This window comes from Neopsephotus bourkii, unplaced genomic scaffold, assembly GCF_033783945.1.
Source record: "Neopsephotus bourkii isolate Nb327-2 ecotype Australia unplaced genomic scaffold, CSIRO-AGI_Nbou_v1 NB_1767, whole genome shotgun sequence".
In the NCBI taxonomy this organism is placed as follows: domain Eukaryota; kingdom Metazoa; phylum Chordata; class Aves; order Psittaciformes; family Psittacidae; genus Neopsephotus; species Neopsephotus bourkii.
This window is the reverse complement of record NW_026902241.1, coordinates 5,615,555-5,640,564: the sequence shown is the minus strand read 5'-3', so window position 1 is coordinate 5,640,564 and position 25,010 is coordinate 5,615,555. Positions and strand designations below refer to the sequence as shown.

The window sequence follows — 25,010 nt, the reverse complement described above, 5'->3', positions numbered from 1 at the left end:
GCCGCGCCCTGCGATTGGGCAGACAGGGTTTGGCCCCTCCCCTCCCGTGCGTGCAGGGCCGTGTACTGCCCCTCCACGCTGTGCCGGGAAGGGGGTGTACCCATCAGTCTTTGCGGTGCTCTGTCCATTTTGTGGCTAGGTGCGCTGCCCCTGCTCTCCGTGTGGCGCGGCGGCCGGGCGGGAAGATGGCGGCTTTGGAGGGTCCCCTCGCTGTTTTCGGCGACAGGACCAGCGGCGATACCATCCGCACGCAGAACGGTAACGGCCGCGCCTCTGCCGGCGTGGGCTTGAGGAGCGGTGTGGGGAGGGGCAGGAAGAAGGTAACATGGCGCGGCCCTTACCGCCGCCATGTGCTTCCTCAACTCTGCACTTGGCCGGTAGAGGCCTCCCCTTCCCGCCAGCGTCTCAGTGCCGGCCACTGGAGGCCATAGGGAGGGCCGGTCTGGAGCCTTCACGAGGAGACTGAGGGCTCCCGCGGGCCCCCGCCGCGCTTCAGCGGCGAATAGACCCCGCGGACCTTTTCCTTTCTTGGTAGAAGCACCCACTTGGAGGGGGGCGCTGCTGACCAGAGGTCTGCTCGGTTCCATCCAGACCCCACAGGGCGTGAGCCGGCGAGGCCCGTAGACTAGCTGAGGAGCCTTAATGGGGAAACGGCCGCTGGGGAGCCTTCCTGCTCCCCAACACGGGGATATGGCCTGCTTTTGAAAGTGGGGAGCATCCTCAAAATCGGCGTTTTCTTATGTAGTTTTCAAAAACGTTCCACATCTCTCAGGTTTTCTATCCCAAGCCTTGAGGGAAGGCTGCAAGTTTCGAGACTGTTCTCAATTAGTGGATAAAAGGCAAAGGAAGAAGCTGAAGACCTGCTTCCTGACCATTGTGAGAGTTATGGCAGTTCTGGCTATACTGTAGGCAGAACACTTGGTATAAAAGCAGCCTTAATCTATGGCTAAGATTCTGCCTTAAAATGCCATCTTTGATATAATGGTTCTTTGTTTCAGAAAGCTATTACTCCTCCAAAACAACATAAAAAGTCTTTATACTGTTTGAAGTTCAAGGTGAATATCTGAGTTACAGCTATTCCCATCATACTACCACTTTTTCAACTTCCAGATTAAGTGGCTATGCTTGTGGGATAAAGAAAAGCTTGCCACGGTCTGAAGGAAAAGGTTGATTGTATCTTTTTCCTATATGAAGTTGGCAGAACATTCTTTTAAACAAGCCACTGTATTAGAGGTTTCATAAGTTTTGTTTCAGTCACAGACCTGATTGTGACAGAAAGCTGTGTTAGTAATTGATACATGGTGATACTGTTGTTCTGTGTCTGCCTGGAACTGAGGAGTAAATGAGAGTGAAATTTCATGGCACGGCTTGCTGCTGACAAAATAAGTAGTCTTGCCAACCTTTCCTAAGCTACCACCACTGCTCTTCTGATCCCGGGTAGTGTCTTCCATCTTACCAAGACAGCGGGAAATGAACCTTCTGATCAAGCAGTTGTGCCAGATCAGTTAGCTGAACCAACCTCTGGGGGAAGAGTGAGCTTTGATGCAGATTGTATTGTTTAGTAGTAGCCAGCTATTAGTTTAGGTTGGCTGAAACCTAATCCTAAATTAGGCCACTATCAGGTTTCTAAGTTGCAGGTTCTTGAGATATTTTCTTGTAAACCTGAATTGCCCTGAAGTTGGAAAGGTAAAACTTATTTTCTTTTTGTTCAGTTACTGCGGCATCTGCTATTGCCAATATTGTGAAGAGTTCTCTTGGTCCAGTTGGCCTGGATAAGATGTTGGTGGATGATATTGGGGTAAGTCAGCTTTCCTTAAGAAGTGTCAGGAGAGCTTGTATTCCTGTGTAGAAGTGCTTCCACTTAGTGTACTTCCTAGGTTGGATATGCACATGCCTGAGTTTTTCAGTAGTTCTGAGATGGTATAGGAGGAGAGCTGTGGTAAAACTGGTTATCTGGTAATGTATGCTACATCGTTTTGGTTTAATCTGCTACTGCAGTTCATGTGGTACAGTTGTCTCCTTTCAATGTGTAAGTTCTTGTCACCACTTAAAAAGTATTGGGCAAGTTAATAGGGAATAAATATCACTGTTAAAGTCAGGCCTTGTGGTGGTGTTGACTTGCATATTGTGTTTTCCACGTTAGGAGAAATTATAAAAAATTCAAATAGTACCAGAACAATTTTAAAGCAGTATTTCATATTTTAAAATATTCCATGCAAATGAGGCAAGTTTGCCGTTTTACAGGCAACTGTAATGAAATACTGTATTGGAGGTGAGCAGCACTGCTGCTAATCTGGTATGCCCAAGATGTTTTATGAGGTTTTGTAACAATAAAGACTTGTGTGATAACAGCGGTAACATTTCTGTTGGTACGATGGGACTCCTGGTTAAAAAGCAGCAGTAGATATTTGGTATAAATAGTTTTAATATATGGTAGTTTGCAAAGAAAATAAACTCATTCATTTGTATGAATGTTATGAAACACAATAGTCAAAATATAATAGAAATACACTTCATGTGTGTATTTGATTTCTGAAAATTAGGATGTGACCATTACTAATGATGGTGCAACCATCCTGAAACTGCTGGAAGTGGAACATCCTGCTGCAAAAGTTCTTTGTGAGCTGGCAGACCTGCAAGACAAAGAAGTTGGTGATGGGACAACCTCAGTGGTACGTAGAAAGCTTTACAGGCAGATAGACCGAAAGTCAGTGTTTTGTTACAAGAGTGCGGCTTTTGATTTCTCCATTACGAGTCTTGGTGCAATGTTGGTCAGCTATACAGAATGAAAAAACCTTGAGGTTGACTAAGCAGGTTTTTTAAGTAGATTACTGAACAAAGAGCTTCAATCTGGGGGGTTTTTTTAGAGGTGCTAGTTTTCATATGCAGGTGGTGTTCTGGAAGGGACTGCATAGTGCAGTTTCATGTAAAGGTTGGGGATAGGTTCTGAAATAAGGTTTTTAATTTTTAAAAACCATGTGAAATTTAAGTCCTAAGGACTTATAAAGATGTGTGTTGAAAACTCACCTGAGGCTTTTGGCAACTTTGGGACAGGCAAAATGATGTGGCTTTTGCCTGGTGTCAGAAACTAGTTCCAGTTCTAAGTACTTGCTTCCACTGAGTAGACTTTGGATAACTATTTGTGATTCTACAATGTGCGTAATGCCAAGAGGAAGTTATTGTGCGTGTATGGAATATGCATATTCAGTGTTTGTATTCCAAACAGGTAATTATTGCTGCAGAACTTCTGAAAAACGCAGATGAGCTGGTCAAACAGAAAATCCATCCCACCTCCATTATTGGTGGATACAGACTTGCTTGCAAGTAAGAAACAGTTGAAGTACATTGTGTTCTTTAAGGTACAATGACTGTGTGCTCTTTGTGTCTGTATTTGTGGCTCTGTTAATAGAGACTTCTTGGTGCAAAGTGGATATGGTGTTTTGTTGACGTGGTGTTGAGGGGTTGGGGGGGGTTGTAGGTTCTTTTGTTTAAATTTCACATATCTGTAATCACATAAAAATGCCACGTTCCTATCCTAGAAGATGAATTGCTTTTATCTCTGTGTTCTTTGAGGTAACATTTAGAAGGGCTGAAAACATGGAAGAATTTTGTCTTTTTGTGGGGGTGGAGTTCTTTACTGGTATTTATATTTATTCTACAGGGAAGCAGTTCGCTACATCAATGAAAATCTTATTATTAACACAGATGAATTGGGCAGGGACTGCCTAATTAATGCTGCTAAAACATCAATGTCTTCTAAAATTATAGGAATGTATCCTTTAACTTGAAGAGAGTGAGTGATTGGAGAGCTTAAGTAGCTAGGCTGGTTGCCTTTGCAACAGTTCTTATGACTGGGGTATAGTATTCAAGCTGTCATTCTTACAATGGGCATGTTTCACAGATACTATTTTCTGCCATGGGAAAAGATGTCCAGACTCTTCTGATTTATGTAAACCTAGTTAATGACATAACTATGGCTTTAACAGCATATTATTTCCTTATGACATTGGATGTTAATGAGACTAGGAAGGAGTTTTGTAAATGGAAGCGTGTGTTAACAGAAGTCAACTACCTGGGAAGTGAAACTACAGGGAGGAAGGTTGCCTTTAACTCCGTAGTCACAGAAAACACTGCATTTTTAGCTTTTCTGCTAACAAGGGAATGCAGACTGACCACAGGATAGGTAATTTTGTTGAGGAACTAGGTGCATAAAACATAGGCATTGCACTAGCCTGTCCTAATTTTCTTACTAGTGTTTGTGTTAAGAATTACTTGTTCCTTTAAGGCAGTGGTAAAGAAAACTTGCACTCCCATGCCTTTCTGTAGTTCTTCTTTGGAAGCAGTTTTTGACTCAGTTTGGGCACTGTCAGTGACTTCTTTTTTTTTTTTTCCCCCCTTAAGCATAATAGTGGTTTTCTTGTTCCGTTATAACCTTAACAACATGTTAGTGATGGTGATTTCTTTGCTAATATGGTGGTGGATGCAGCACTGGCAGTTAAGTACATTGACCAGAAGGGTCAGGCTCGGTACCCAATCAACTCTGTTAATGTTCTGAAGGCACATGGCCGCAGCCAAAAGGAGAGCATACTTGTGAATGGTTATGCTCTGAACTGCGTGGTGGGCTCACAGGGTAAGAACATGCCACGTTTCATAAAGCTTTTGTGTGAACTCAGTCCTCTTACTTGTCCTGCATGCATCTTCTTAGTGATTGCAGTAGTTGTAAGTCAGTGGGTTTTCAGTTCCAGAACAATTGAACAAGAACCCCAAAAAACCTTACTGCTTCACCAGTGGTTTCTAGGCTAGGGTCTGCCAATTTGTAAGGTACTGTGGTTTTCCTGGCTTGGGTTTAGCATAGTAACATTTTCTGGAATATAAGTGTTTGTGGGGAGCCAATGGCTGTTTTGTAGGGAACTGTTACGCTTAGCAGAGCTGTGTTGTGGGTTGTGGTTAGGTAACCTAAAGGATGTGAGACTGATGAGTCACCTTTTCATGGTCATTCCCATTTTTGGGGATGGGTTTGAGAAAAAGGTAACGGGTCACAGGAAAAATAAAAAAAAAATCTCTTTGAGAGTCTTTATTAGCATTTTTCTGTACTAGTGCAGAACTGGTGGTGGAGAAGCAAACTGGGTAGAGATCTGAAATGTGAAAGTAACACCAGTTTTAATCTCCACTGCTGATTTGACATTCTGTTAACTTGGTTTTACCAAATCTCTTTGCTTTCTTGTTTTTGCTCATCAGGTATGACCAAGAGAATAGTTAATGCAAAGATTGCATGCCTTGACTTCAGCCTGCAGAAAGCAAAGATGAAGCTTGGTGTTCAGATCGTTATCTCGGATCCTGAGAAGCTGGACCTGATAAGGCAGAGGTGCGTATGGAAGCTTGAGTAACTGGGACAGTGGGGCTTGACAAGCTTTATTGGTCTCTCCAGCTGAGGTGTCTCAGTGTAACTTTGGCTGAGTGCAAGAGGTAAAGATGTTATAAATGTTAAGATTTCCCCAAATACTAATGGTAAAAGTCTTCACTTCTGGGGGGCAGAACTAGTATTAAGTCAGGTTTTTAGAGAGATCCAAATCTGTGCAGTGGTCCCTTCTTGCAGAGCTCTGCATTAAGATTTTGGGAAATGGGTTGATAGAATGTGATTGTAGATTTTTAAATGCACTTTTATAACTTTATATTTGCAGAGAGTTAGATATTACCAAAGAAAGGATCCAGAAGATTTTGGCTACTGGTGCAAATGTGATTCTCACCACTGGAGGTATTGATGATATGTGTCTGAAATACTTTGTTGATGCTGGTGCTATGGCAGTACGAAGAGTTGTGAAGAAGGACCTTAAGCGGATTGCTAAGGCATCTGGAGGTATGTATGTAGTAACTAATCTTCAAAATACAGCTTCTTAACATGCAAGGCATGCAAGGAGAGGATGAGTAGAGCTGAGACACTTCTTAGTTACTTTAAGTAACTAAGTTACAGCTTTACTGATACTTCTGTCAAAGTAGATGAGTACCCTAAGAGTTGACTGCTGAAGGTTTACAGGGGGTGGTTGGGGAGGACAAAAGGCTGCCTCGCGCTGGGAAGATGGTCCTCTTGTGGAAATGAGCCAGAATCTGTATTGATACAGAAGTCTTTTTTGTGCACACATTCATAGGCCTCTGTTTGGACAGTTGTGTTAAGTACATTGTTCAGATTGTTCAAGAAAGAGCTCCTAAGTCATTCAGTACATACTGGAAAAAAAAATCTGGTATAGATTTGTGTCTGTCAATTCTTGAATTTGCAGGAAAGCATTTTCATTGTGAGAAAGCACAGGAGCTTGTACTTCTGTTTTCTTTCTGTGTGCTTCTTCTGGGAAGTTGGCAAAGGATGTGCTGGCATGGAAGGCTAAATTTAACTTCTTTCTTTGTTAAAGCGACCATATGTTCAACCCTTGCAAACCTTGAAGGTGAGGAGAGTTTTGAGGCATTAATGCTGGGACAGGCAGAAGAGGTGATTCAAGAAAGAATCTGTGATGATGAGCTGATCTTGATCAAGAAGTAAGAATCCTTTTTAAAGTACTCAGTTTTGTGTACATCTTCAGCTAAGTTTGAGGTAAAATCCCATTTATTTACTTCCATGCTGTCTCAGCGATATGAGTAATTACATGCATGGGAAAGTCCACTGCATACAGGAGGTGAGAGTATTTAATCTCTTCTGCTGGAGCTGGGCACCTGTTTCATCAACCATAATGCATGAGAAATCAGATGGCTGGATAGACTTCACTTACGATTCTGTTCATAAATAATTTTTTCTAAGCTGGCTTCCATTTACAGAGGCAGTAAAGGGAAACAGTTACTATCTGAGTAATTCCATCTGAACAAGGTGGTGCTAGCTAAATCTGACCATTGGTAATAAAGACAGTTTATTTGTGCTGGTTTCATTGAATCAAGTCATCCACTTAGAATGAAATGGACAGTTACTGTTGAAAGTTTTTTTGTGTTTAATGGGTAAGAAAAGCAACAATGACTGGCTGTCCACATAGAACTTTCCCTTGAAGTTTTAGTGTGCCACTGCCATGTGTTTCCTGAGGACTGAACACTTTGTCCACTGCTTCAGTATGTCTTCTCGGTGTTCAGTCTCCTGCAGTCTTACTTGTGTGTGAATGAAATACCCTGACCATGACGCTTGCATGGCAGTTACATGACTATTACACTGTAACGTTGGCAGTCATTCGCTCACGTAATGCCTATGCAAGAGGGAACTTTCTCAGTGTCTGATAACATTTTGCCCCAATTTGATGGGAAAACTAAACATTGAAAGAATTTGGCTTAACTGAATTTGGCTTTCTAACTTGTAGCAACAAGAGTTTTATTTACATTCAGTTCAACACACCTGACTTCTCATTCCTTTTTTCCCTAGTACAAAAGCTCGTACTTCAGCGTCAATTATCCTACGAGGAGCTAATGACTTCATGTGTGATGAAATGGAACGGTCTATACATGATGCCCTCTGTGTTGTTAAAAGGGTATTGGAATCCAAGTCTGTTGTCCCAGGTGGTGGTGCTGTAGAGGCAGCACTTTCAATATATCTTGAAAATTATGCAACCAGCATGGTAAGTCTTGCAGGAAGAAGTAATGTATCTGTGTTACCCTAGGACAGTGTGAATTTTCAGGCATTTCTTTTTTCTCCTAGAAGTTGGTTCCACGGTCAATAAAACCTGCACGATCTTAAGAGTAAAATGGTGTTTTAAAGTGGAGGATAGTAATTATTCTTCTGTGAAAATTAGAATATAGGGTTCTTTGCCCCAAAACCAGGGTTTGCGTGTGAAAAACCCTACCTGCTATTGTCAGTTTTGATTGCAGCTGTATTGTTTCTTGTTGCAACAATGGGTTTAGAACTTTTTTCCTCTTCCTAGGGATCACGTGAGCAACTTGCAATAGCAGAATTTGCAAGGTCCCTCCTGATAATTCCAAACACACTGGCAGTGAACGCTGCTCAGGATGCCACAGATCTTGTTGCAAAGTTGAGAGCATTCCACAACGAGGCTCAAGTTAACCCAGATCGCAAAAACCTGAAATGGCAAGTATCTGCCTGGTGGGAGGCTGTTAAATGTGGAGCAGTGGCTTGTCAGTTTACTGAAGTGTGAAGTTCTTTCCTGTTAGGGTGGTGAGGCCCTGGAACAGGCTGCCCAAAGAAGTGTTAAATGCTTCTTCCCTGGCAGTGTTGAAGGCCCTGCTGGGTAGAGCCTTGGGCAACCTGGTCTAGTGCGAGGTGTCCCTGCCCATGGCAGAGGGGTTGGAACTACATGATCTTAAGGTCCTTTACAACCCAAACCATTCTGTGATTTATTTGCATGCGGAACAAAGGGTGTAGGTTATCCCTGAACTTTCTGCCCTTCAGTCCTGTGTATGTGTGACTGGGAACTAGTACTAGCTGAACAGCATATTCCCAACTATATTTCTACCTTTTCTAATGTCTCCATCTGACTGTTTCTTTGCAGGATTGGTCTTGACTTGATCAATGGAAAACCTCGCGATAACAAGCAAGCGGGTGTCTTTGAACCAACCATGGTCAAAACCAAGAGCCTAAAGTTTGCCACAGAAGCGGCAATTACTATTCTTCGAATTGATGACCTTATTAAACTGCACCCTGAACCTAAAGAAGAGAGAGGGTGCTACGAGGATGCAGTTCACTCTGGAGCGCTTGAAGAGTAACTTAGGTTTTATTTATGTTTGTCTAACTTACACTTCCCACTCTTGTAACTAAAATGTTAATAAAACAGGTGCTTGAATGCTGCTGCTATTTTCTTGTGAACAAACATTTTTCAAAGTGTGGTTGGTCCTCACAGTGAGAGTTTAAGCTCTTGTGTAACAACTGTGAGGTGAGTGTCCACAGTAGCCACTAGTCTGTAAAGGCAGGTATGGAGCGGCAAGAAGTAAGGGAGTAAGCTTACTTGATTTTAAGCAACACAAACTATGCTTAGAAGTTTATTAGGAAAATTTCAAAGTTAGTTCACATTAGCTATTCACTCGCACTCATCTCTCAACACACATAGCTATTCCCATTCCTCCTCCTATACAGAGAGCAGCAACGCCACGCTTTCCACCAGTTCGTTCCAGTGCATGTAGGAGAGTAACAAGGATGCGGCAACCAGAGGCACCGAGAGGGTGGCCAAGAGCAATGGCTCCACCTTGGATATTAACCTAAAACACAAGAGCCAATACAAAAGGTCAGGTTAAGAAATCATTTAACAAGCTTAGCTGAGTTTCAACATGAATGACTTCACTGGATACAGTCCTCGATGGTGACTAAACTTGAAATGTCAGCTACCGCCATTTCAAGGAAAAACAACATGGATGCAACTGCTGTTAGTATTTCTTCTGAAAGGGGTCCATCTTTATTCCTTGAAAATCAGGTGAAATTAAGGAGGGGAGAGTAATACCCATGCCTTTTGCCATCACCAGAAGGGTACAGTGGCAAGTTACACTTCATCAAGTTCAGCGCCTGAAGTTGTAATTATAGGTGTGTCCAAGCAGCTACCTCGATCTGCTTACAAATCCACTATAATGAAGTTAGGGCCTGTTTGCTTGGAAACCATGCCTGCTAGCAAAGCCAGGCTGCTGCTGAGCAGTGTGAGGAAACACTGGTGTTCCTGTTTTTCTCATGACAAAGTGATTGCAAGAGGACTGTTCTTGCTTGTTTGGAATATGATCCAGGTCCACTGAGTATAATAACTTTCAATTAGAGGAGGCAAACTAATCATGGGCTCAAATGTATCCAATACCTTTTCTGGATTTACTTTCAGCTCTTTTGCTATTGCAACAGCCACTGATGCAAAAGCTTCATTAATTTCAAAGAGGTCAACTTGTTCCAGAGTCCAGCTGGCTTTGTCAATCTGAGAAAACAAAATCATAGAGGCCTTGTTATCTTTTAGGTCTTCCTTGGCACCAGAGAAAGCTTTCTGTAAGACTTTAATGCTGTGAATTGAAGCCACCACTTCTAAAAAGATGAAGGAAACAGATTTTTTTTTATAGCCAGGGTTGATGACAGAATTCTTGAAGGCAAAAGACAAAACTTTGGTGTGAGCAGAAGTCAGCGCAATGTGCCATAACCTGCTGGGCGCTCTTAAAAAAGCTTGACTCATTTTACACACGCAGTGGTTGTGGTGCAACTGTGGGAGTCAAACTGCCTGTGCTGCCCTTAACAGACAAGCACTTGTTTTCAAAAGCTGATTTTAGATTAAAAATGGTGGGTTTTTTTTCAGGTCATGAGTTTGGTCCCATTAGAGATTCCGTGCTTAATGCAGATTTTTACACAGGAGACAGAGAAATGAGCATTAGTGATGCTGTCAAGTGTAACTTGTTCAGTCTCTCCTGCCTTGAAGTTGAAAGTCTCCACTGGAAGACAGGCTGGGAAGATGGTTTGGCTCATGTTTTCACTTGAGAAACCCTTGCAGTCCAATTGCCTGCTTGGGGGCAGGCACAGGCATGTTTCACATCTCTACATTTTTACTTGCACTCACTCCAACAATGCTTTATCAGCAGAATCAAGCAGAGCAATGCCATTTGACAACCAGCTCACCAGACTAGTGCACCACCAATGCCACGGTCCAGGAGGAGGGCCTCTTGCTACTGGGTATTATTGCAGAGAGAGATTGGAAACCATTCACTCTTTAAGATTTACTATGTTGCTCTAACTAAGGTGCATGGCCTAGATAGCTTCTCACTGTGAAGTGATAACCATGAAATTCTTAAGAGAGAAACTGGTAGATGTGAAGTGTTTGATAACACACAATACAGAATCTACATTAAGAAGTAATGTGTCCTTTTTCAGAGTACCTATAAAATGATAGGTACTGTTAAATACATTTGTCTGTTCTACAATTTAAACTAAAAATGTTTATTGTGTATACATCTGTCACATTCTTGATTGAAAAGAACAGTTTGAGATCTGTTAAGAATCAGCTGAATAAGCTTCAGCATTACAGTTCTTATTTTCCCATCAAAAGCCATAGAGCTTGGGTAAGTCCAAGTTAGGCTTCTACATTGCTAGGACACTTCAGACATGAACAAAAGGCCTTTGTATAGTATAAATAAAACTAAGAGGAATTCTAAAGCAAGTCTGTCCTTATCAGCTGCACAAGAGCTCTTTTCACACTCAATTTCATAGCTCAGTTTTAAGAAATGATCAGCTAGGGTTGCCATGGGCTGTGTCTGTATTTAGCCAACAGTGGTAACCACAAGGGCTGCTCACTCAAGGCATTTTATCCAAGAACCTCATCCTGTGGACAGAGCAAAGGGCACATCATCAGGTGCCATAATGGTCTGAGCACGTTAAGATGCGGTTCTGGAGTGCACCTTCTTGTTCACTTTCATCTGAAAGGAATCCAGTTTGCATGCTTCAACCCTTTCTGAAACACAAAGGGTACCATCGCATTTGCTCATGCTGATGCACTCAACTGGCCCTTCTCACAATGGTGGTGTATTGCAGTACGACCAGGCAGTGACCTGAAAATTAACCTGGCCAGGCTCAGCATCAGAACCATATCATGTTAGGACAAAATCACCCCCAAAATCAGGTTAGTACACACATCGATGAAATAGAATCTTTAGCCTCCTAGGTTTCTAGGTGGCTTTCCACAAACCTGACTAGTTTATGCTCTGAACTCCATTCATACACCTATACATTTGTGTTTTGTTTGCTTTTACAATGAGTACGCACTAGCCTGGTAGCACTAGAAACCTTTATCTTGTATACTATCCACTATTTTAAGTCTTGTTTTCACTTAGTTTACGTTTTCTACTAAGTTTTCCTTAGAATTTAGAAAAACAAAGGCCTGGCCAGAAAACGAAAAACAATTACAAACAAGCTTTAAAATAATAGATATAGATAATTACTTACAGCTTGTCTTATTGCTGAAATGGGCCCTACTCCCATTATGGATGGGTCTATGCCTGTCTGAGCCCAAGATACAATCCGAGCCAAAGGCATAAGACCTCTCCTAGCAGCTTCTGATTTCTTCATTAGAATTACAGCCGCAGCTCCATCATTGATACCTGTGGAATGACAAACAACTTGTATGTATTTGTTGGGTTTTGTGGCTTGTGCTGTACCACCTTTTCCCACTTCACAATCTAGACAAAACAAAAATCACAGATCTTTTGTTGATTTAGGTCAGTACCGTTCAGATCAGCCAAGTCTGACCTCTGACACAAAGGCTTAAAATGGGCACCGTAAGTACACTGCTGTAAATGAGACACGTTTGTGATTCCATGTGGAAAGCGGCAGGGGGAAGAATCGAGGCACAATCTGAAGAAGGAGCACATCAGATTTATCAGGCAGACTTTGGAAGAGGCAGCAGGACCAAGGAAGACATTTTAAAGCTGCCTGCGGCAGGAGAGTTATTCCCACAGAAGCAACATTTTCAAACACAAATGTTAAGTTTTCCTTTGTTGCAGTATTAGCAACTACTGGACAGCTAGTTTGAAAAAGAGAGGAAGTAGTTTCCATTTGTTCCAGCCTATCAGACATTGCTGTAATTGTCCAAACACTCATATTGCTTCATAGAAAGTAAGCAAACAAAACCAACTCATCTGTAAAGAAACCCTCCACCACAGTTAATATTTGAGTTCTACTATGTTGTCAAACACGTTGCCATGTCCTGCAAAATACATTCAGCAGTAACAACATGGCAGCCAAACCCCTTGCAGAGACCCTGCCTTGAGCCACAAGCAGCTACTGCCCTTTGCCATTTCAGTTTTAGCCAGACGGACCAACCTGAAGCATTGCCTGCTGTTACTGTCCCAGTTCCATCTGTCAGAAAACAGGGCTTTAACTTTGCCATTGTTTCCAAGTTGCTCCCATGTCGAGGGTGTTCATCTGTTTTAACCTCTATTGGACCTGCAAAGCAGTATTCAACATCAGCTTTACTTCCCTTATTTAAAACAATAACCTGGAAAGTTGAAAAACAAAGCATCAGGCTATGTCCTTACAGAATAGCTTATGGAAAAGGCTTTACAAGTGGGAAACCATCCACTGATTATAGGAGACACAGTAGAAACCAGACTTTTTTTCTTTAAAATCAGCTCTCACTATCCATTCGCACCTACCTTTTTTAGAGGGTACAAGAACAGGAACGATTTCTTTAGTAAAATAGCCAGCTTTCTGTGCTGCCTCTGCCCTGTTTTGTGACTGTACCGCAAGTTGGTCTTGTTCCCCTCTGCTGACTTGCCACTGACTGGCCACATTTTCAGCTGAAATAGGAACACAATGCAAACTGCCATCAGGGAATACTAAGATTTTAAGGTGTAAAATTGCAAGTACAGAGGTAATGAATGATTAATGATTGCTGTATCGAGCAGCTGAGCCTGCTGAACATTTTCATTCAGATTTCCTCCTTTTGTTTGCTCATGATTCCCCACTGTGTTTTCTTTTGAGGGTGGGAATTTCTGTGCAGGATCACCTCCCAGAGAGGAGTTACACCAAATTAAATACAAATGCAAACAAGCATTTCTAGTCTATTGCTTCTCTGGATTATTATGCCCAGATCTCTCTACAGCTGCTTCAGAGGAGGGAACAGTTCTGAAGTTACTCTGCTTCATAAGCGGAGTCTGAAAATGCAGTTGGTTCACTACCCCATCCAAAGGTGCAATAACCTGCAGTTGCAGAACTGTGTGTATGCACAGTACCCTTAATTCCTCCACAGTGTAAGCCTGTGTTGCTGAATGCTCGTTACATGCAGGGAATATCTTGTTTATTTTTCCTGAAATTAAGTCAGATTGCTGGGATGCAAAAGATGCAGAGAGAACAGCTCAGACAGGAAAAAAAACAAAACAAAACAAACCTAACAAACCAGCAGCTTTACAAGGCAGAAAACGCCTTCAACGCCTTTCAATATTAGGGATTTCTTTCTTTTTCATGACGACAACTGAAGGCCAGCTTGAAACACTTCATTTGAAAATTCAGATTTCTGAGACTTCCCATCAGTGAATTCTTCCCCCCTTCTGAGTTAACTTTCATTTTCTGGACTGTCACCACTTACCTGTTATACCCATATGATACTGATAAAAAGCATCTGTAAGGCCATCGAGGATTATAGTGTCCTGCAAGGAAGCCTCTCCCATTTTAATCCCAGCTCGCATGTGAATGACATGAGGAGCCTGCAAGAAGGTATTTTGACAGGAGTCAGATGGTTTCTATCTCCAGTGTATACTGAAGAGGCAGACCCCTGCCTTGGGGATGCAGGTTGCTGCCCCAAGTCCTGGTAATCTCCCCAGTTCCCTGTTCTGTCTCTCCCCCCAGTCTCCTGCTGGTGTGGTCTGTTTGGCCTCTTCATCTCCCCAGTAGGAGATCAGCAAGCAGTGAGTGTTTCCTCTCCACAGACTTAACCTATCATTCCTGGAGCCATACAGCCATTGGTCCCTCATCTCTAGGTGGTTCCCAATTGCACTCCTCAACCAGTGAACACAAACATCACTCTTGGCATCCAGCAGAAGAGACCACTCCATTCTTAGGCATCAGATGCTGCTCCAGCACCATTTCTTAATACAGCCTTAGGATGAACACCTCAAAATAAAAGTGCTTTGCTTCTTTTCCAAGCTCAAATTGTTTGGTGAACAACGTTTCCAGTTATTCCTTCTTTGGACTTCTCGCAACACAGAAAACTCCATCTAGGCCAGGTGTCACAAGCAAACAAGTATGTGTTTGCACGGCACCTTTTCAGTAGCTACAGTGTCAGGTCTTTGGTTTCAAGAAAAAAAAGCAAGCAAGCTACTGAAGTCAATTGTTGCATGTGTAAATTCACTCCTAAGTGCAGAAACCAAAGCTGCTTTCAGTCTACCTCTAGAGCATGGAATCTTAGAATCATCTGGGTTGAAAAAGACCTTTAAGATGATCAAGTCCAACCTTTACCCCACTAGCCTGGAAATACAGGGTTTCAACATGATGCTGTTTGTTTGCTGGTAAGGCAGTGCAATGTGAGTACAGTGCTTTGCCTCACCTTGCTCATGCTTTCCATGCCTCCTGCAACCACGATGCTGGAGTCTCCTGTCAGTATGGACTGAGCAGCCAGACACACGGCCTTCAAACCTGACCCACAGATCATCTGGCAGCTCCATGCAGGCACGGTGTAAGGGATGCCTGCAGCAACACTCGCCTGCCGGACGGGGTTCTGGCCAGCACCTGCGGGAACAGGCAGCACATTTCCTTTGTTCTTAAAACACAAACATCAGCCTTGACACTTCTCACAACAGGTACCCTCTTTCCATCAAAATACAGAGCTTGCGCCTATCTTCAGCTGGAAGACAGAGAAGTTCCAAGGGGTAACCTGTAAATAGGAGCTCGGTTACCTCTCTCCTTTATATTGTTGACTCGTAAAATATCTACAGGTTCAGATATGGGACTTCTTACTGACAGCTTTAACATCTGCATCTCTATCTTTGATGGCAGGTCAGATAAAACACCAACGTCAAATTAGCACTAGCCTGTTGTGCACGTGTAAGAGGAGAGCTCATTTAAATTGCTGCTTGCTGAAGGGTTTCTTTTCAACATCATCTGTACATCACCAGCAGGCAACTTTCCCTTAAAGTCCCTATGGGAACCAAAAGCGCAGTAACGCAAGGACAGTCCTGAAAGCTTCCATTCTTTGTTGTGATCCTGATGGAGAAAACAGGAGCGCTATATTCAAAGAAAACACTCTTCATGTGCATCTCCCCAGGCCAGGGTAATGCCAGCTCTTTGTATGCAAAGAAATGGATAAGGAAAGCACATCCTTCAGCGAGCTAAAAATATACAGGAATCTGGATCAGCTTTAAGACAAAAATATTTCCTTTATTTTCTTGCTCCATCTTTAAAATGCAAACCTGCCCTATGACTGCTGATTGAACATTACCCTGGGAAATGCTGGGGACGGTTCAAAACAAACAATTCCCCTCCAGCCGTGTTTTCAATAAATCAAAATACTTGTTTCTGAGCAAGTGGTATTACAGATCTCACAGGAGGGTCTTGCACAAAAACACAAACTCAGGACCCGCTCCTAAAATCTTAAGAGTTATCATTACATATGATGATAAGTTTTAGAGGGGAGATGCCCAATGCCCAGCACAGAAGGGATGCTGTAACAAAGAAAGGAAACTGATTTTCACACACACACAGTTAGGTACCGTGGGGATTTAAAGAAACCCCAAACAATCCCCGCACCACGTCCTTTCCAAAAACCCAGCGATGAGTTTGGTCACCCAGAGCGCACGGAGAAGGGACCATGGTGCCGCTCGACTCCTCTGTTAAGGAACCACGTTCTTAAACCAAGGAACGACGTTGCGAAACACGACCCCCGCGCGGCTCCACTGCCTAGGACTGATGCGGCCGCGGCGAGGAAGACCCGGGCCAACGCCACCGGGCCGCGGGAAGAGGGATGGCCCCTTACCTGCGGTGAGGACCTGCCCCAGGATCACCTCCGACACCTCGGCGGGGGCCAGCCCGGCCCGACGCAGCACCTCTCGGATCACCGCGGCACCCAGCTCGTGCGCCGGCAGCGCCGACAGGCCGCCGTTGAAGGAGCCTAGGCAGGACACAAGACACAGCGCCATCAGCAGCGGCGCGGGGAGCGGGGCACACACACCGCACACCCGGGCCCCCTCTCACCCACGGCCGTCCTGGCGGCGGCGACGAACACCACGGGGTCCGCGCTCATGGCGACGGGTGCGGAGCGGAGCGACAGCGCGGATCCTGCGCGGCACCCGCGGCAGGAGCTAGAGGCGAGTCGGAGTAGAGCCCGCCCCTCGCCCGAGCCTCTGCTGGGGGCGGGAGCCCGCACGGGTGATCCTTGGCCGCGCCCCTGGGCAGGGCAGGGCCGGGCCGGGCGGGCCGGCCGAGGGGTGGTCACGCTTTCCCTGCCGCTAACTCCCGGGTCGGTGGGACAGTGCCTACAGTGCGTCGGGATCTGCGGGTCTCGGTCGCAGCACCCCAGGGGCCGGGCCGGGCCGGGCCAGCGCCTTCCGCCAGAGGCGGCAGCGCTCCGTTATCACACCGCGGCTTGAAGGGTGGGGTTTTTGTCATGGTGGCATTTCATAGGATCTATGTGAGCAGGAAAAAACCTGCAGTTAAACCAGTAGAATAATAGTTTAAACCAAATGACACAAAATTGTCTATGACTGTGCTGCCCAGCAGTGGTTACTGACACCCAGAGATTGCCAACACCCAACACATCTTTCTTTTTAATCTAAGGGAACTCTAGCACATATATAAATGTTTTCTGAACACACATTCACACACACACACACACACACACACACACACATGTATCTCCTGTGCTGAGACCTGTGCTTACTTGCTCACAGAACAGATACTCAGCCTAATGGATGTGCCAGCTAAAGCACTGCATTGAAGTTGTGGCTGAAGGCCAAGAAGGTGATTAGAAAATGTGCTGTCACTCCTACCTTAGCTGGAGTATCAACAAAGTTGAGAGATACGTGTTTTTACCCATGTAGTAAAATTTAGTAGGATTCGGGGCAGGGGAAGGGAAGGTTAAAAAAGAACAAGCTAAGTCCTAGAAAAACACCTAGTATGTGATGGCAAACACTGATAAATACATACCGATGGATGCCCCAATACAACTGTGATCACAGTTTGCATGTTGGTTAATCCGAACTTGGTGGTATTAAATCTGCATGCACAAAATGTATCTGAACCCTCTACATGGAAATGCTGAACAGGAGCAATACAGTACCCGAGTTGGATTCCTCTGGCTCCTATCAGTCACTCTTCCTGCTTTACAATGTAAAAAGCTACAACATTACCAGACAGGGGGAAAAAAAAAAACACAACAAAACTTCAGCTATGGAAAGACTGTTAGACTAGATTTCACTGTTCAGCCATGCTGGTCAGAGTAACTCCAACACTCAAAACACATCTCTCCCTTTAGATATTTCAGTCAGATTGAAGGACAAGGTCAAAGAAAGGAACCATGTGCCATGAGATTTCTTCAGTTACTTTGGAGTTTCCAGCTTTTGGTAAGAGAAGAATCCACTCAGATATCCTCAGGAAAGAAAAAACTTTGCAAAATCTCCTGCTCAGCCAAACGCTTCAGTGGACCCAAGCTTCTAGAGTAGACCTACTAGTCTCCTAAGGATGCATTAATTTGCCACAGGCATGTGCTACAGCTTTTCTTTAATGCACTCAGGGCAGCTGGTAACACTAACAAAACCCTTAGGTTAAATCTGGATGGGAAAAACATTCTTGGAGTCTTTTCAAAAGACTCATAAGTAATTAGTAGATCTACCACACAAGCAAAACTCAGGAATACGTGATTTTAAGCAACAAAGACTGATTGTTGTAGAGAAATACTGTACAGTTCCTGAGCAACCCTATACAGCTGAATATAGTTCCTCGACCTTTCCAAAATACAGTAGAGAATGAGTAATATATTATATATATATAGGTGTATGAGGGCAGCGCCACGTAACCTAGTTTATTAACTGTACCATACATGACTCTTCATGTAATGTTTGATTGATTACAACTTAAGGTTATCGATGCAAATAGACAATCAATGATGTAAGATGAGCTCAGATTAACAGAAAATGTCAGCAGGTGTGCAAAGTCCAAAAGGAACAGTACACCTGAAGTATGCCTTACAGACAGGTTTCCCCTGTATTTAAAGCTTTACAAATATCACCATAATTACTGAACAGAACACGAAAGGGGCTTCAGCCCCTTCCCTCCCTAAGCTTCACTTTTAATCCACTAATGAACAGAAGGAGTTTGAATGTGAAGCAACCCTGGAGCTTTCAGGGCAGGTCACCCCACTGAGCTGACCTTCTGTACCTTTGCTCTCAGCCCCAAACAGCACAACTATGTGCACTCATCACCACTGGTGGGACAGGCTGCACTGATGGGACAGGCTGCAATGCTGGGTGGCCCTGAAACGACTGAGAGGAATGAGTCGTATCCTGGTATCTTTAGCAGGCTTGCAGTATCCTTTCTAACTCTCCTTGGATGGTGTCCAGGATTGAGATCCAAGTGGATAAAAGGGACACGTAAAGGAACAAAATAACATAGCAGTTGCACAAAGACAAATAGTTATGAAACATGTATGTTACAGGTCAAAGTGAAGTTACTTTTTAAATATAGATAAAACCTTCTTAAATGTGGCTAGGCAGCTGTGCTTTTAAATTCAGTGTAGTTAATGAGCAGCATAATACCCAGTAGAAAGCTACTGCCCCATGCTGGTGAATTTTACCATTTCTTGGAAATCTAAGCTCTGGGAAATGGGAAATTAAGTCAGTCAGTAAAATTAGGACATCAATTCAGAACACACAGCTTACTTGCTATCAGTAAAACAGTAAAGCTATGTTGCACAAAATTTATTTTTCTATAAACACAATGAAATGGACTTGTGCCTTACATGAAATACTCAAAGTGCAAAGATTCTGGCATTTTCATTTGGTAATGGTGGTTCAGTTTTGTTAGAAATAGGGTAAAATTTAGAGCATTTCAGTGCTCACTAATTTACTTTTCTGCTTAAAGATGTTTCCTAAATTGAAGCTTTACAGAGATCAGTGTGGTTACCAAAATGTGAAACCTTTGCTTTTCACTATAAATCTGATAGATGTGTGGTGAATATTCTAAAAAATAATTTTGTTGGAGATGTAAATTTGATTAAAAAACTAAGCTGCACCTTTTATAGACAAAAAAAAAATTGCAAAGAAAAATTAACTGAAGTTCACAAATCTTGATATATCATTCTATAATTTTCATAAAAACTTAATTTTATAACTTTCCTGTAACAGGAAATTCTCTAGTCTTTAAAATTGTTTACACAAATAATGGTACTAATGTCTGCTTTTCTGGGATCCTTACAGGAAAAAAAATGCACATGGGATTCCTCAGGGAAGGAGATATGGCTCCTGCCCTTTCCTGGTGATGCCACCTTGCATCCTTCCACTTTTACATAGCTAGGAAGAAACTGCTGTGCTCCTCTGGTCACTCAAGGCGATTCAACATTATTCACACCCTCATTTGTTTCCAGAAGATCTGCAGCTGTGTGGGAGCACTCTTGTCAATGAAGTAAGCAAATGCCAGTGATCACGACCCAAGTTTGAAGCACAAGTGATCCATCTTCATATTTTATGGAGCTGGCCGTTTGCTGTACAATGTTTGGGAGCCTTTGGCCAACACTTGTGACTTCTGTTGCTGAGAGAAATAACAGTAACCTGCTTTTCCTTGTTTATCCTTTGGATTTTATTCTTTATTGGCAGCATGGGACACACCTGACTACTTTTGCAGTAGTGTGCATTAAAGCTGGCCTCTTCAAAGGTAGGAGTCAAACCCTGCCACAATAATTATTTGAGACATCTCATAATCCTTGATGCTTTCAGGGTTCACAGCTCTTATCTGAAAGCATTTAAGAGGCATCATCCTTTAGGTACAGGTTTTCTGTGCTTTATATGTGTTTTAAATTACTATATTCCTGACAAGGAATAGGAATTGTTCTGTCGTTGGTCTAAGCAAAAAGCCAGCTTTTTGTTCTTTGACAAAGGGACAGCCAAGTCAACCTTTTCTTCTCTCCTTAAAAAAATCACATCAGCTACCAAAACAGGTAAGCTTGACAACACTTTCCAGAGAAATGGCTTTTTTCACTTGGGAAAGATTAGAGGAAGCCTTTCCTTTTCTCCACATGCTGCAACATAGTCTGAGGATATAGGGCACTAAGGCTTGCTGAGCACCTTTAGTACCTAAAGGTGCCTTAGGTCTGGAAAGGCAATTCACGCCTTCTTATCAGTGGGCTGACACTCAGTTGTCTATAGGAGGGTTCAGCACATGAGACATGTCCCAGAGAGCAGAATGTTTTCCCAGTGAGGATGAGATTTGTATTTTCTAAAATTCCTCAGCCTCAAACTCCAACCTGAGTGACTGGGTCCTTGGAAATAAAGCTCCTGATAGGCAAAAAATGTTCTTGGCTGTACTACAAGCAATATGTGTTCTCCTTGAATCTATTTTTGTCAGGGAAAGCTCATAATCTAATCAGAGTTAAAAAAAAAAATGCTGTCTTCCCCTCAGACAAAAAAAAAACCAACTCAAACCAAACCACAATCTTTGCATTATTAAAGCCATCACTGACTTTCTGTGGCTTAAAGAAAAACTATGGTAAATACCTGGTTTTGTAACCCTCTCAAATATATGCATACCTATACTTCAAATGAAAGCTTGCAGTATTTATCAAGCATCCCAGAACTGAATTTGAGTCACCATTTGGTTGTAATTTGTCTTAACTGATTATCAAGGTTTGATAATGAAAGGTTTGACTTGATTATCAAACCCCAGAGAGAGACTCTTCATCAGGGACTGTAGTGATAAGGAAAGGGGTTATGGGTTCAGCATTAAACAGGGGAAGTTTGGGTTAGATATAAGGAAGGAGCTCTTTACTGAGAGGATGGTGAGGCACAGAAATGGGCTGGCCAAGGAAGCTCTGAATGCTCCATCCCTGACAATGTTCAAGGCCAGGCTGTACAGAGCCTTGGGTGACATGGTTTAGTGTGAGGTGTCCCTGTCCATGGCATGGGGGTTGGAACTAGATGATCTTAAGGTCCTTTCCAACCCTAAATCATTCTGATTATCAGCTAGGGGATGTCTTCAGGAGAGGCACTGGGTTTCACTCACTGCTGTGATCAGCCCCTAACAGCAGCAAAATTGCTGATCACTGTGTGGCTGACACCAGGTCACAGGTGTGTGGCAGCATCACAAATGTTGCTGTCTTGGAGACACAAGAGCTGCAAATCCAGTTGGCTCTATGGAGCTGTATGTTACCATTCTGATGATTTTATACGCTTTCATGGAATCATGTATATGTAATTGTAAAAATTTACTGCCAATTAAAAGAGAAGTCCTTAAAAGAGCTCTCTGAAGAGGTTTAATTACTTCTTGCTTTAGAAATGGAATATAAATATGTGGTAATTTCACTAAGAGCCTTATAAGAACATCTCACCAGGGGATATAAAGCAAGTGCTAAGCCTGTAGCCTAGTGTTCAGTAAGCTTTAAGCCTGTAGCCTAGTGTTCAGTAAGGTTCTGTAAGAGAGGGATAGTTTATGGATGTCAAATTTAGTTTTTTTTGCCACCCAGATCTTTACCTAGTAATTACCTGGAGGACCTCTCTGTATCACTTCACAGTGCAGGAATCCACGCATTTTATCTTTCCCAGGCACCTGCAGGTTGCAGCAGCCTTTCCTGGCGCGTCCCAAGAGCTTGTTTCCTGTTCCAGCAGCAGATGTACCACAGTTTCTTCTTCCCCCATCTCATGTCCTTACAAGTCAAGGACATCCTTTGCCAGAGCTGATTAGCCTTTCTTTAGTTCCTGACATTTTAGGTACTTGAAAGTGCTAAGAAATCACATAACAGAACTCCAAGCATTTTTTTTTCTTCCAAACAACACCTTATCTCCCCTTTCCCCTATTTTTCCTGACCTGCAAACAGAAAAACGAGCCAAAAAAAAAAAAAAAGGGGGGGTGGGTGGGGAACAAGCAGCATCCCTCTGAGTTTAGATGTGTCTTAGTCTTGGTGTCATTCCAGCTGGCTTCCACCTGAAACCAAGGGTCAAAAAAGAAACCCAGGACTGAGCAGGTAAAACAATTCAAAGCATTTCAGGTAATGGAGAATTAAGTTAATGAGTGACATGCTGTCACTCAAGGAACCAAAAACTGGATGAAAAAATACGAAGGGAGTTAAAACAAAGATGAGAGTGGTTGCTGTAAATATCCCCCAAAAGGGCCCAAGGAGGAGGGTGGGCAAGGGTGTGGGAACGCGTGTTTAATTGCACAATGCTGTCCTGCCCACACACTCATAACCTGGTTCTTATTTTACCTTATCATTATAGATGAATGAATATATGAATTTTGCTTTCTAGATGGTGCTCGGAGAGATTGTTGTCTGTCCTCTCATCTCAGGACAAATGGTGCTGCTGAGGGTTATGCTAGCACCCATCACCTGAAAAGCAGATTTACTTGTTACCACACTGTATATGCAACCCAGTGCAAGTGTCAACACACTTATTCCAGTAGCACCAAAAAGTCCTGAGTTAGATCTCACTGTGCTAGGTGCTGTGTAAACAGAATAAAAGACTATTTCAGTTAAATGTCATCTCCCAAAGGTATCAGAGGATGGGTTAGCAAACTGCTGCTCTTATTTTCTTGAAGAAAACTTGCGATGTTCACATGTTCATTTGAAAAGACAGAAGGAAGGCAGACCAGAATATAAAGTTCTCCAGACTGATTCCACTTTAGATGTCTCTGGCAGGCTGCCTCTTGCTCAGCTAGCATGTTTCCCACAGATGTAATCCACACCTGTAAAGATAAATTTAAAGTAACTAAGTGCTGACAAGGGGTAAAAAAAATGCAGGAAGTGTTTCTACATGCTCATGAATACAAACAGCAAGCACTGGTGGAAGGTTTACAGCCTCACACCTTACAGTGTATCTGAGCTAGACCTTTATCTGTACTGTTAAAAACACACAAGGGAGGCCATTTCTGAACATAATATAAAACAGCCAAACTGCAGGCAAATACTGGGAGATCTTGTGTTTAAATCACTGCTGATACACTGCAAATGTCAGGTAATTTATATACAGAATAGAAATACACAAAATAGAAACAGCCCTGCGTGTATCTCTGCTATATGGAAAACGTTTCAATTTCTTGTCCTGCTCGGCTTATGCACATTTTCAGTACTGAAATTTTTTCATCTGTGCAGGGGGAAATGAAGTCAGTTTGCTACACTGATGTTCATATTAAGGATTACTCTGGTATTTCACTGCCTCTCCCATGCTGCCATATCCCGGGATGCTAATCTGTTAATTAGTATCTTGAACAGTTAAATATCTGCAAGGTATTTGTAGAGGAAAGCACAGGTGGGAGCAGGAAACCCCAAACAGCAATAATCACAGCATTATCTTTTTTCAGTTTAAAAATAGATAAGACATCAAAGGAATTAACTCAACCCCTCTATCCTTGTGGGCACTCATCATATGATCGTCACCCTTTTTGGGTAACCATGTCAAATCACTTGCAGCATAGCTTGGGCTTCAAAATGTTTCAAGTTCCCATGGAAAAACCTGTGTATTTGTGTATACATATATATATGGATGCAGGGACATGTGCATTGGAATCTATACATATACATACAATATGTTCTTTCTACGAGCAGCAAGAGCCATGACAGGTTTCTGGAGCACCTGCAGTGGTGCTGTAGCCAGTGACAAGCAGCTACACCTGCACAGTTGAGCCAGCAGAATAACTTGGAGACTTCACTGGCAAGAGGGAAAACTGTTTTCTTGTCCCAGTAGTGTTGCTTGAGAAATTATGGATAATAGGTAAGACAGATAAACTAAAGTAGCAGCTCAATCCTAGACTGCAAGTACAGGCAAACAGACTGCAGGAGCTGGGCCTGTTTACAGAAGACTGACAGGGGATCTCATTAATATTTCAAAGGTGGGTGCCAGGAGAATGGTGCCAAACTCTTTTCAGTGATGCCCAGTGACAGGATGAGAAGCAATGGCCATAAACTAAAACACAGGAAGTTTCACCACAATATAGAATTATAGAAGGAACATGAGGGAGAACGTTACATTGAGGGTGGCAGAGCACTGGAACAGGCTGCCCAAGGGGGTTGTGGAGTCTCCCTCTCTGGGGACATTCAGAATCAGCCTGGATGAGCTCCTATGTAACCTGCTCTGGGTGATCCTGCCTTGGCAGGGGGATTGGATTCCATGATCTAGAGGTCAGCAGATGGAATTTAACTGTCTTTGCTTCCGTCGCCAATTGACGCTACCGGTACCACTGAGCTCAGTTGCTCAGAGAGAACCTGTTCACCCCGGGCCTGGCAGGAGCCCCACCGTTCCCACCGAGAAGTCCGGGGCCCGCCTCATACGTTGTTAACGGCTACGTCCACTCTTCCTTCATGCAGGTGCCGTCTTTTCCGTCAGCCCCCCGATAAGGCACCGAGCAGCTCTCCTGGGGAGCCACCGCCAACCCCAGCTCAGGCGAAGCCTGC

General features: G+C 43.2%; 3 protein-coding genes and 1 non-coding gene across 4 annotated transcripts in view; 2 read left to right on the top strand and 2 right to left on the bottom strand.

The window, feature by feature from the left end:
• MRPL18 (mitochondrial ribosomal protein L18) overlaps positions 1–25,010 on the bottom strand; it is a 323,272-nt gene that overhangs the window by 3,412 nt on the left and 294,850 nt on the right. The window lies entirely within an intron of this gene.
• TCP1 (t-complex 1) lies at positions 78–8,762 on the top strand. The gene is made up of 12 exons (XM_061378694.1): positions 78–258; positions 1,713–1,798; positions 2,544–2,672; positions 3,227–3,324; positions 3,662–3,772; positions 4,449–4,630; positions 5,239–5,365; positions 5,682–5,857; positions 6,405–6,528; positions 7,391–7,583; positions 7,887–8,050; positions 8,472–8,762. The coding sequence occupies exons 1-12, from the start codon at positions 186–188 to the stop codon at positions 8,683–8,685; spliced, it is 1,677 nt and encodes a 558-aa protein (XP_061234678.1). The 5' UTR covers positions 78–185; the 3' UTR covers positions 8,686–8,762.
• Positions 1,077–1,212, top strand: LOC133225902 (small nucleolar RNA SNORA29). The gene has a single exon (XR_009729309.1). It is a non-coding gene; the product is annotated as a small nucleolar RNA SNORA29 (small nucleolar RNA).
• Positions 8,947–16,771, bottom strand: ACAT2 (acetyl-CoA acetyltransferase 2). Its single transcript, XM_061378696.1, has 9 exons — positions 16,613–16,771; positions 16,395–16,529; positions 14,970–15,151; positions 14,013–14,130; positions 13,081–13,224; positions 12,749–12,871; positions 11,873–12,027; positions 9,756–9,866; positions 8,947–9,174 (listed from the first exon to the last, which is right to left on the bottom strand). The coding sequence occupies exons 1-9, from the start codon at positions 16,659–16,661 to the stop codon at positions 9,007–9,009; spliced, it is 1,185 nt and encodes a 394-aa protein (XP_061234680.1). The 5' UTR covers positions 16,662–16,771; the 3' UTR covers positions 8,947–9,006.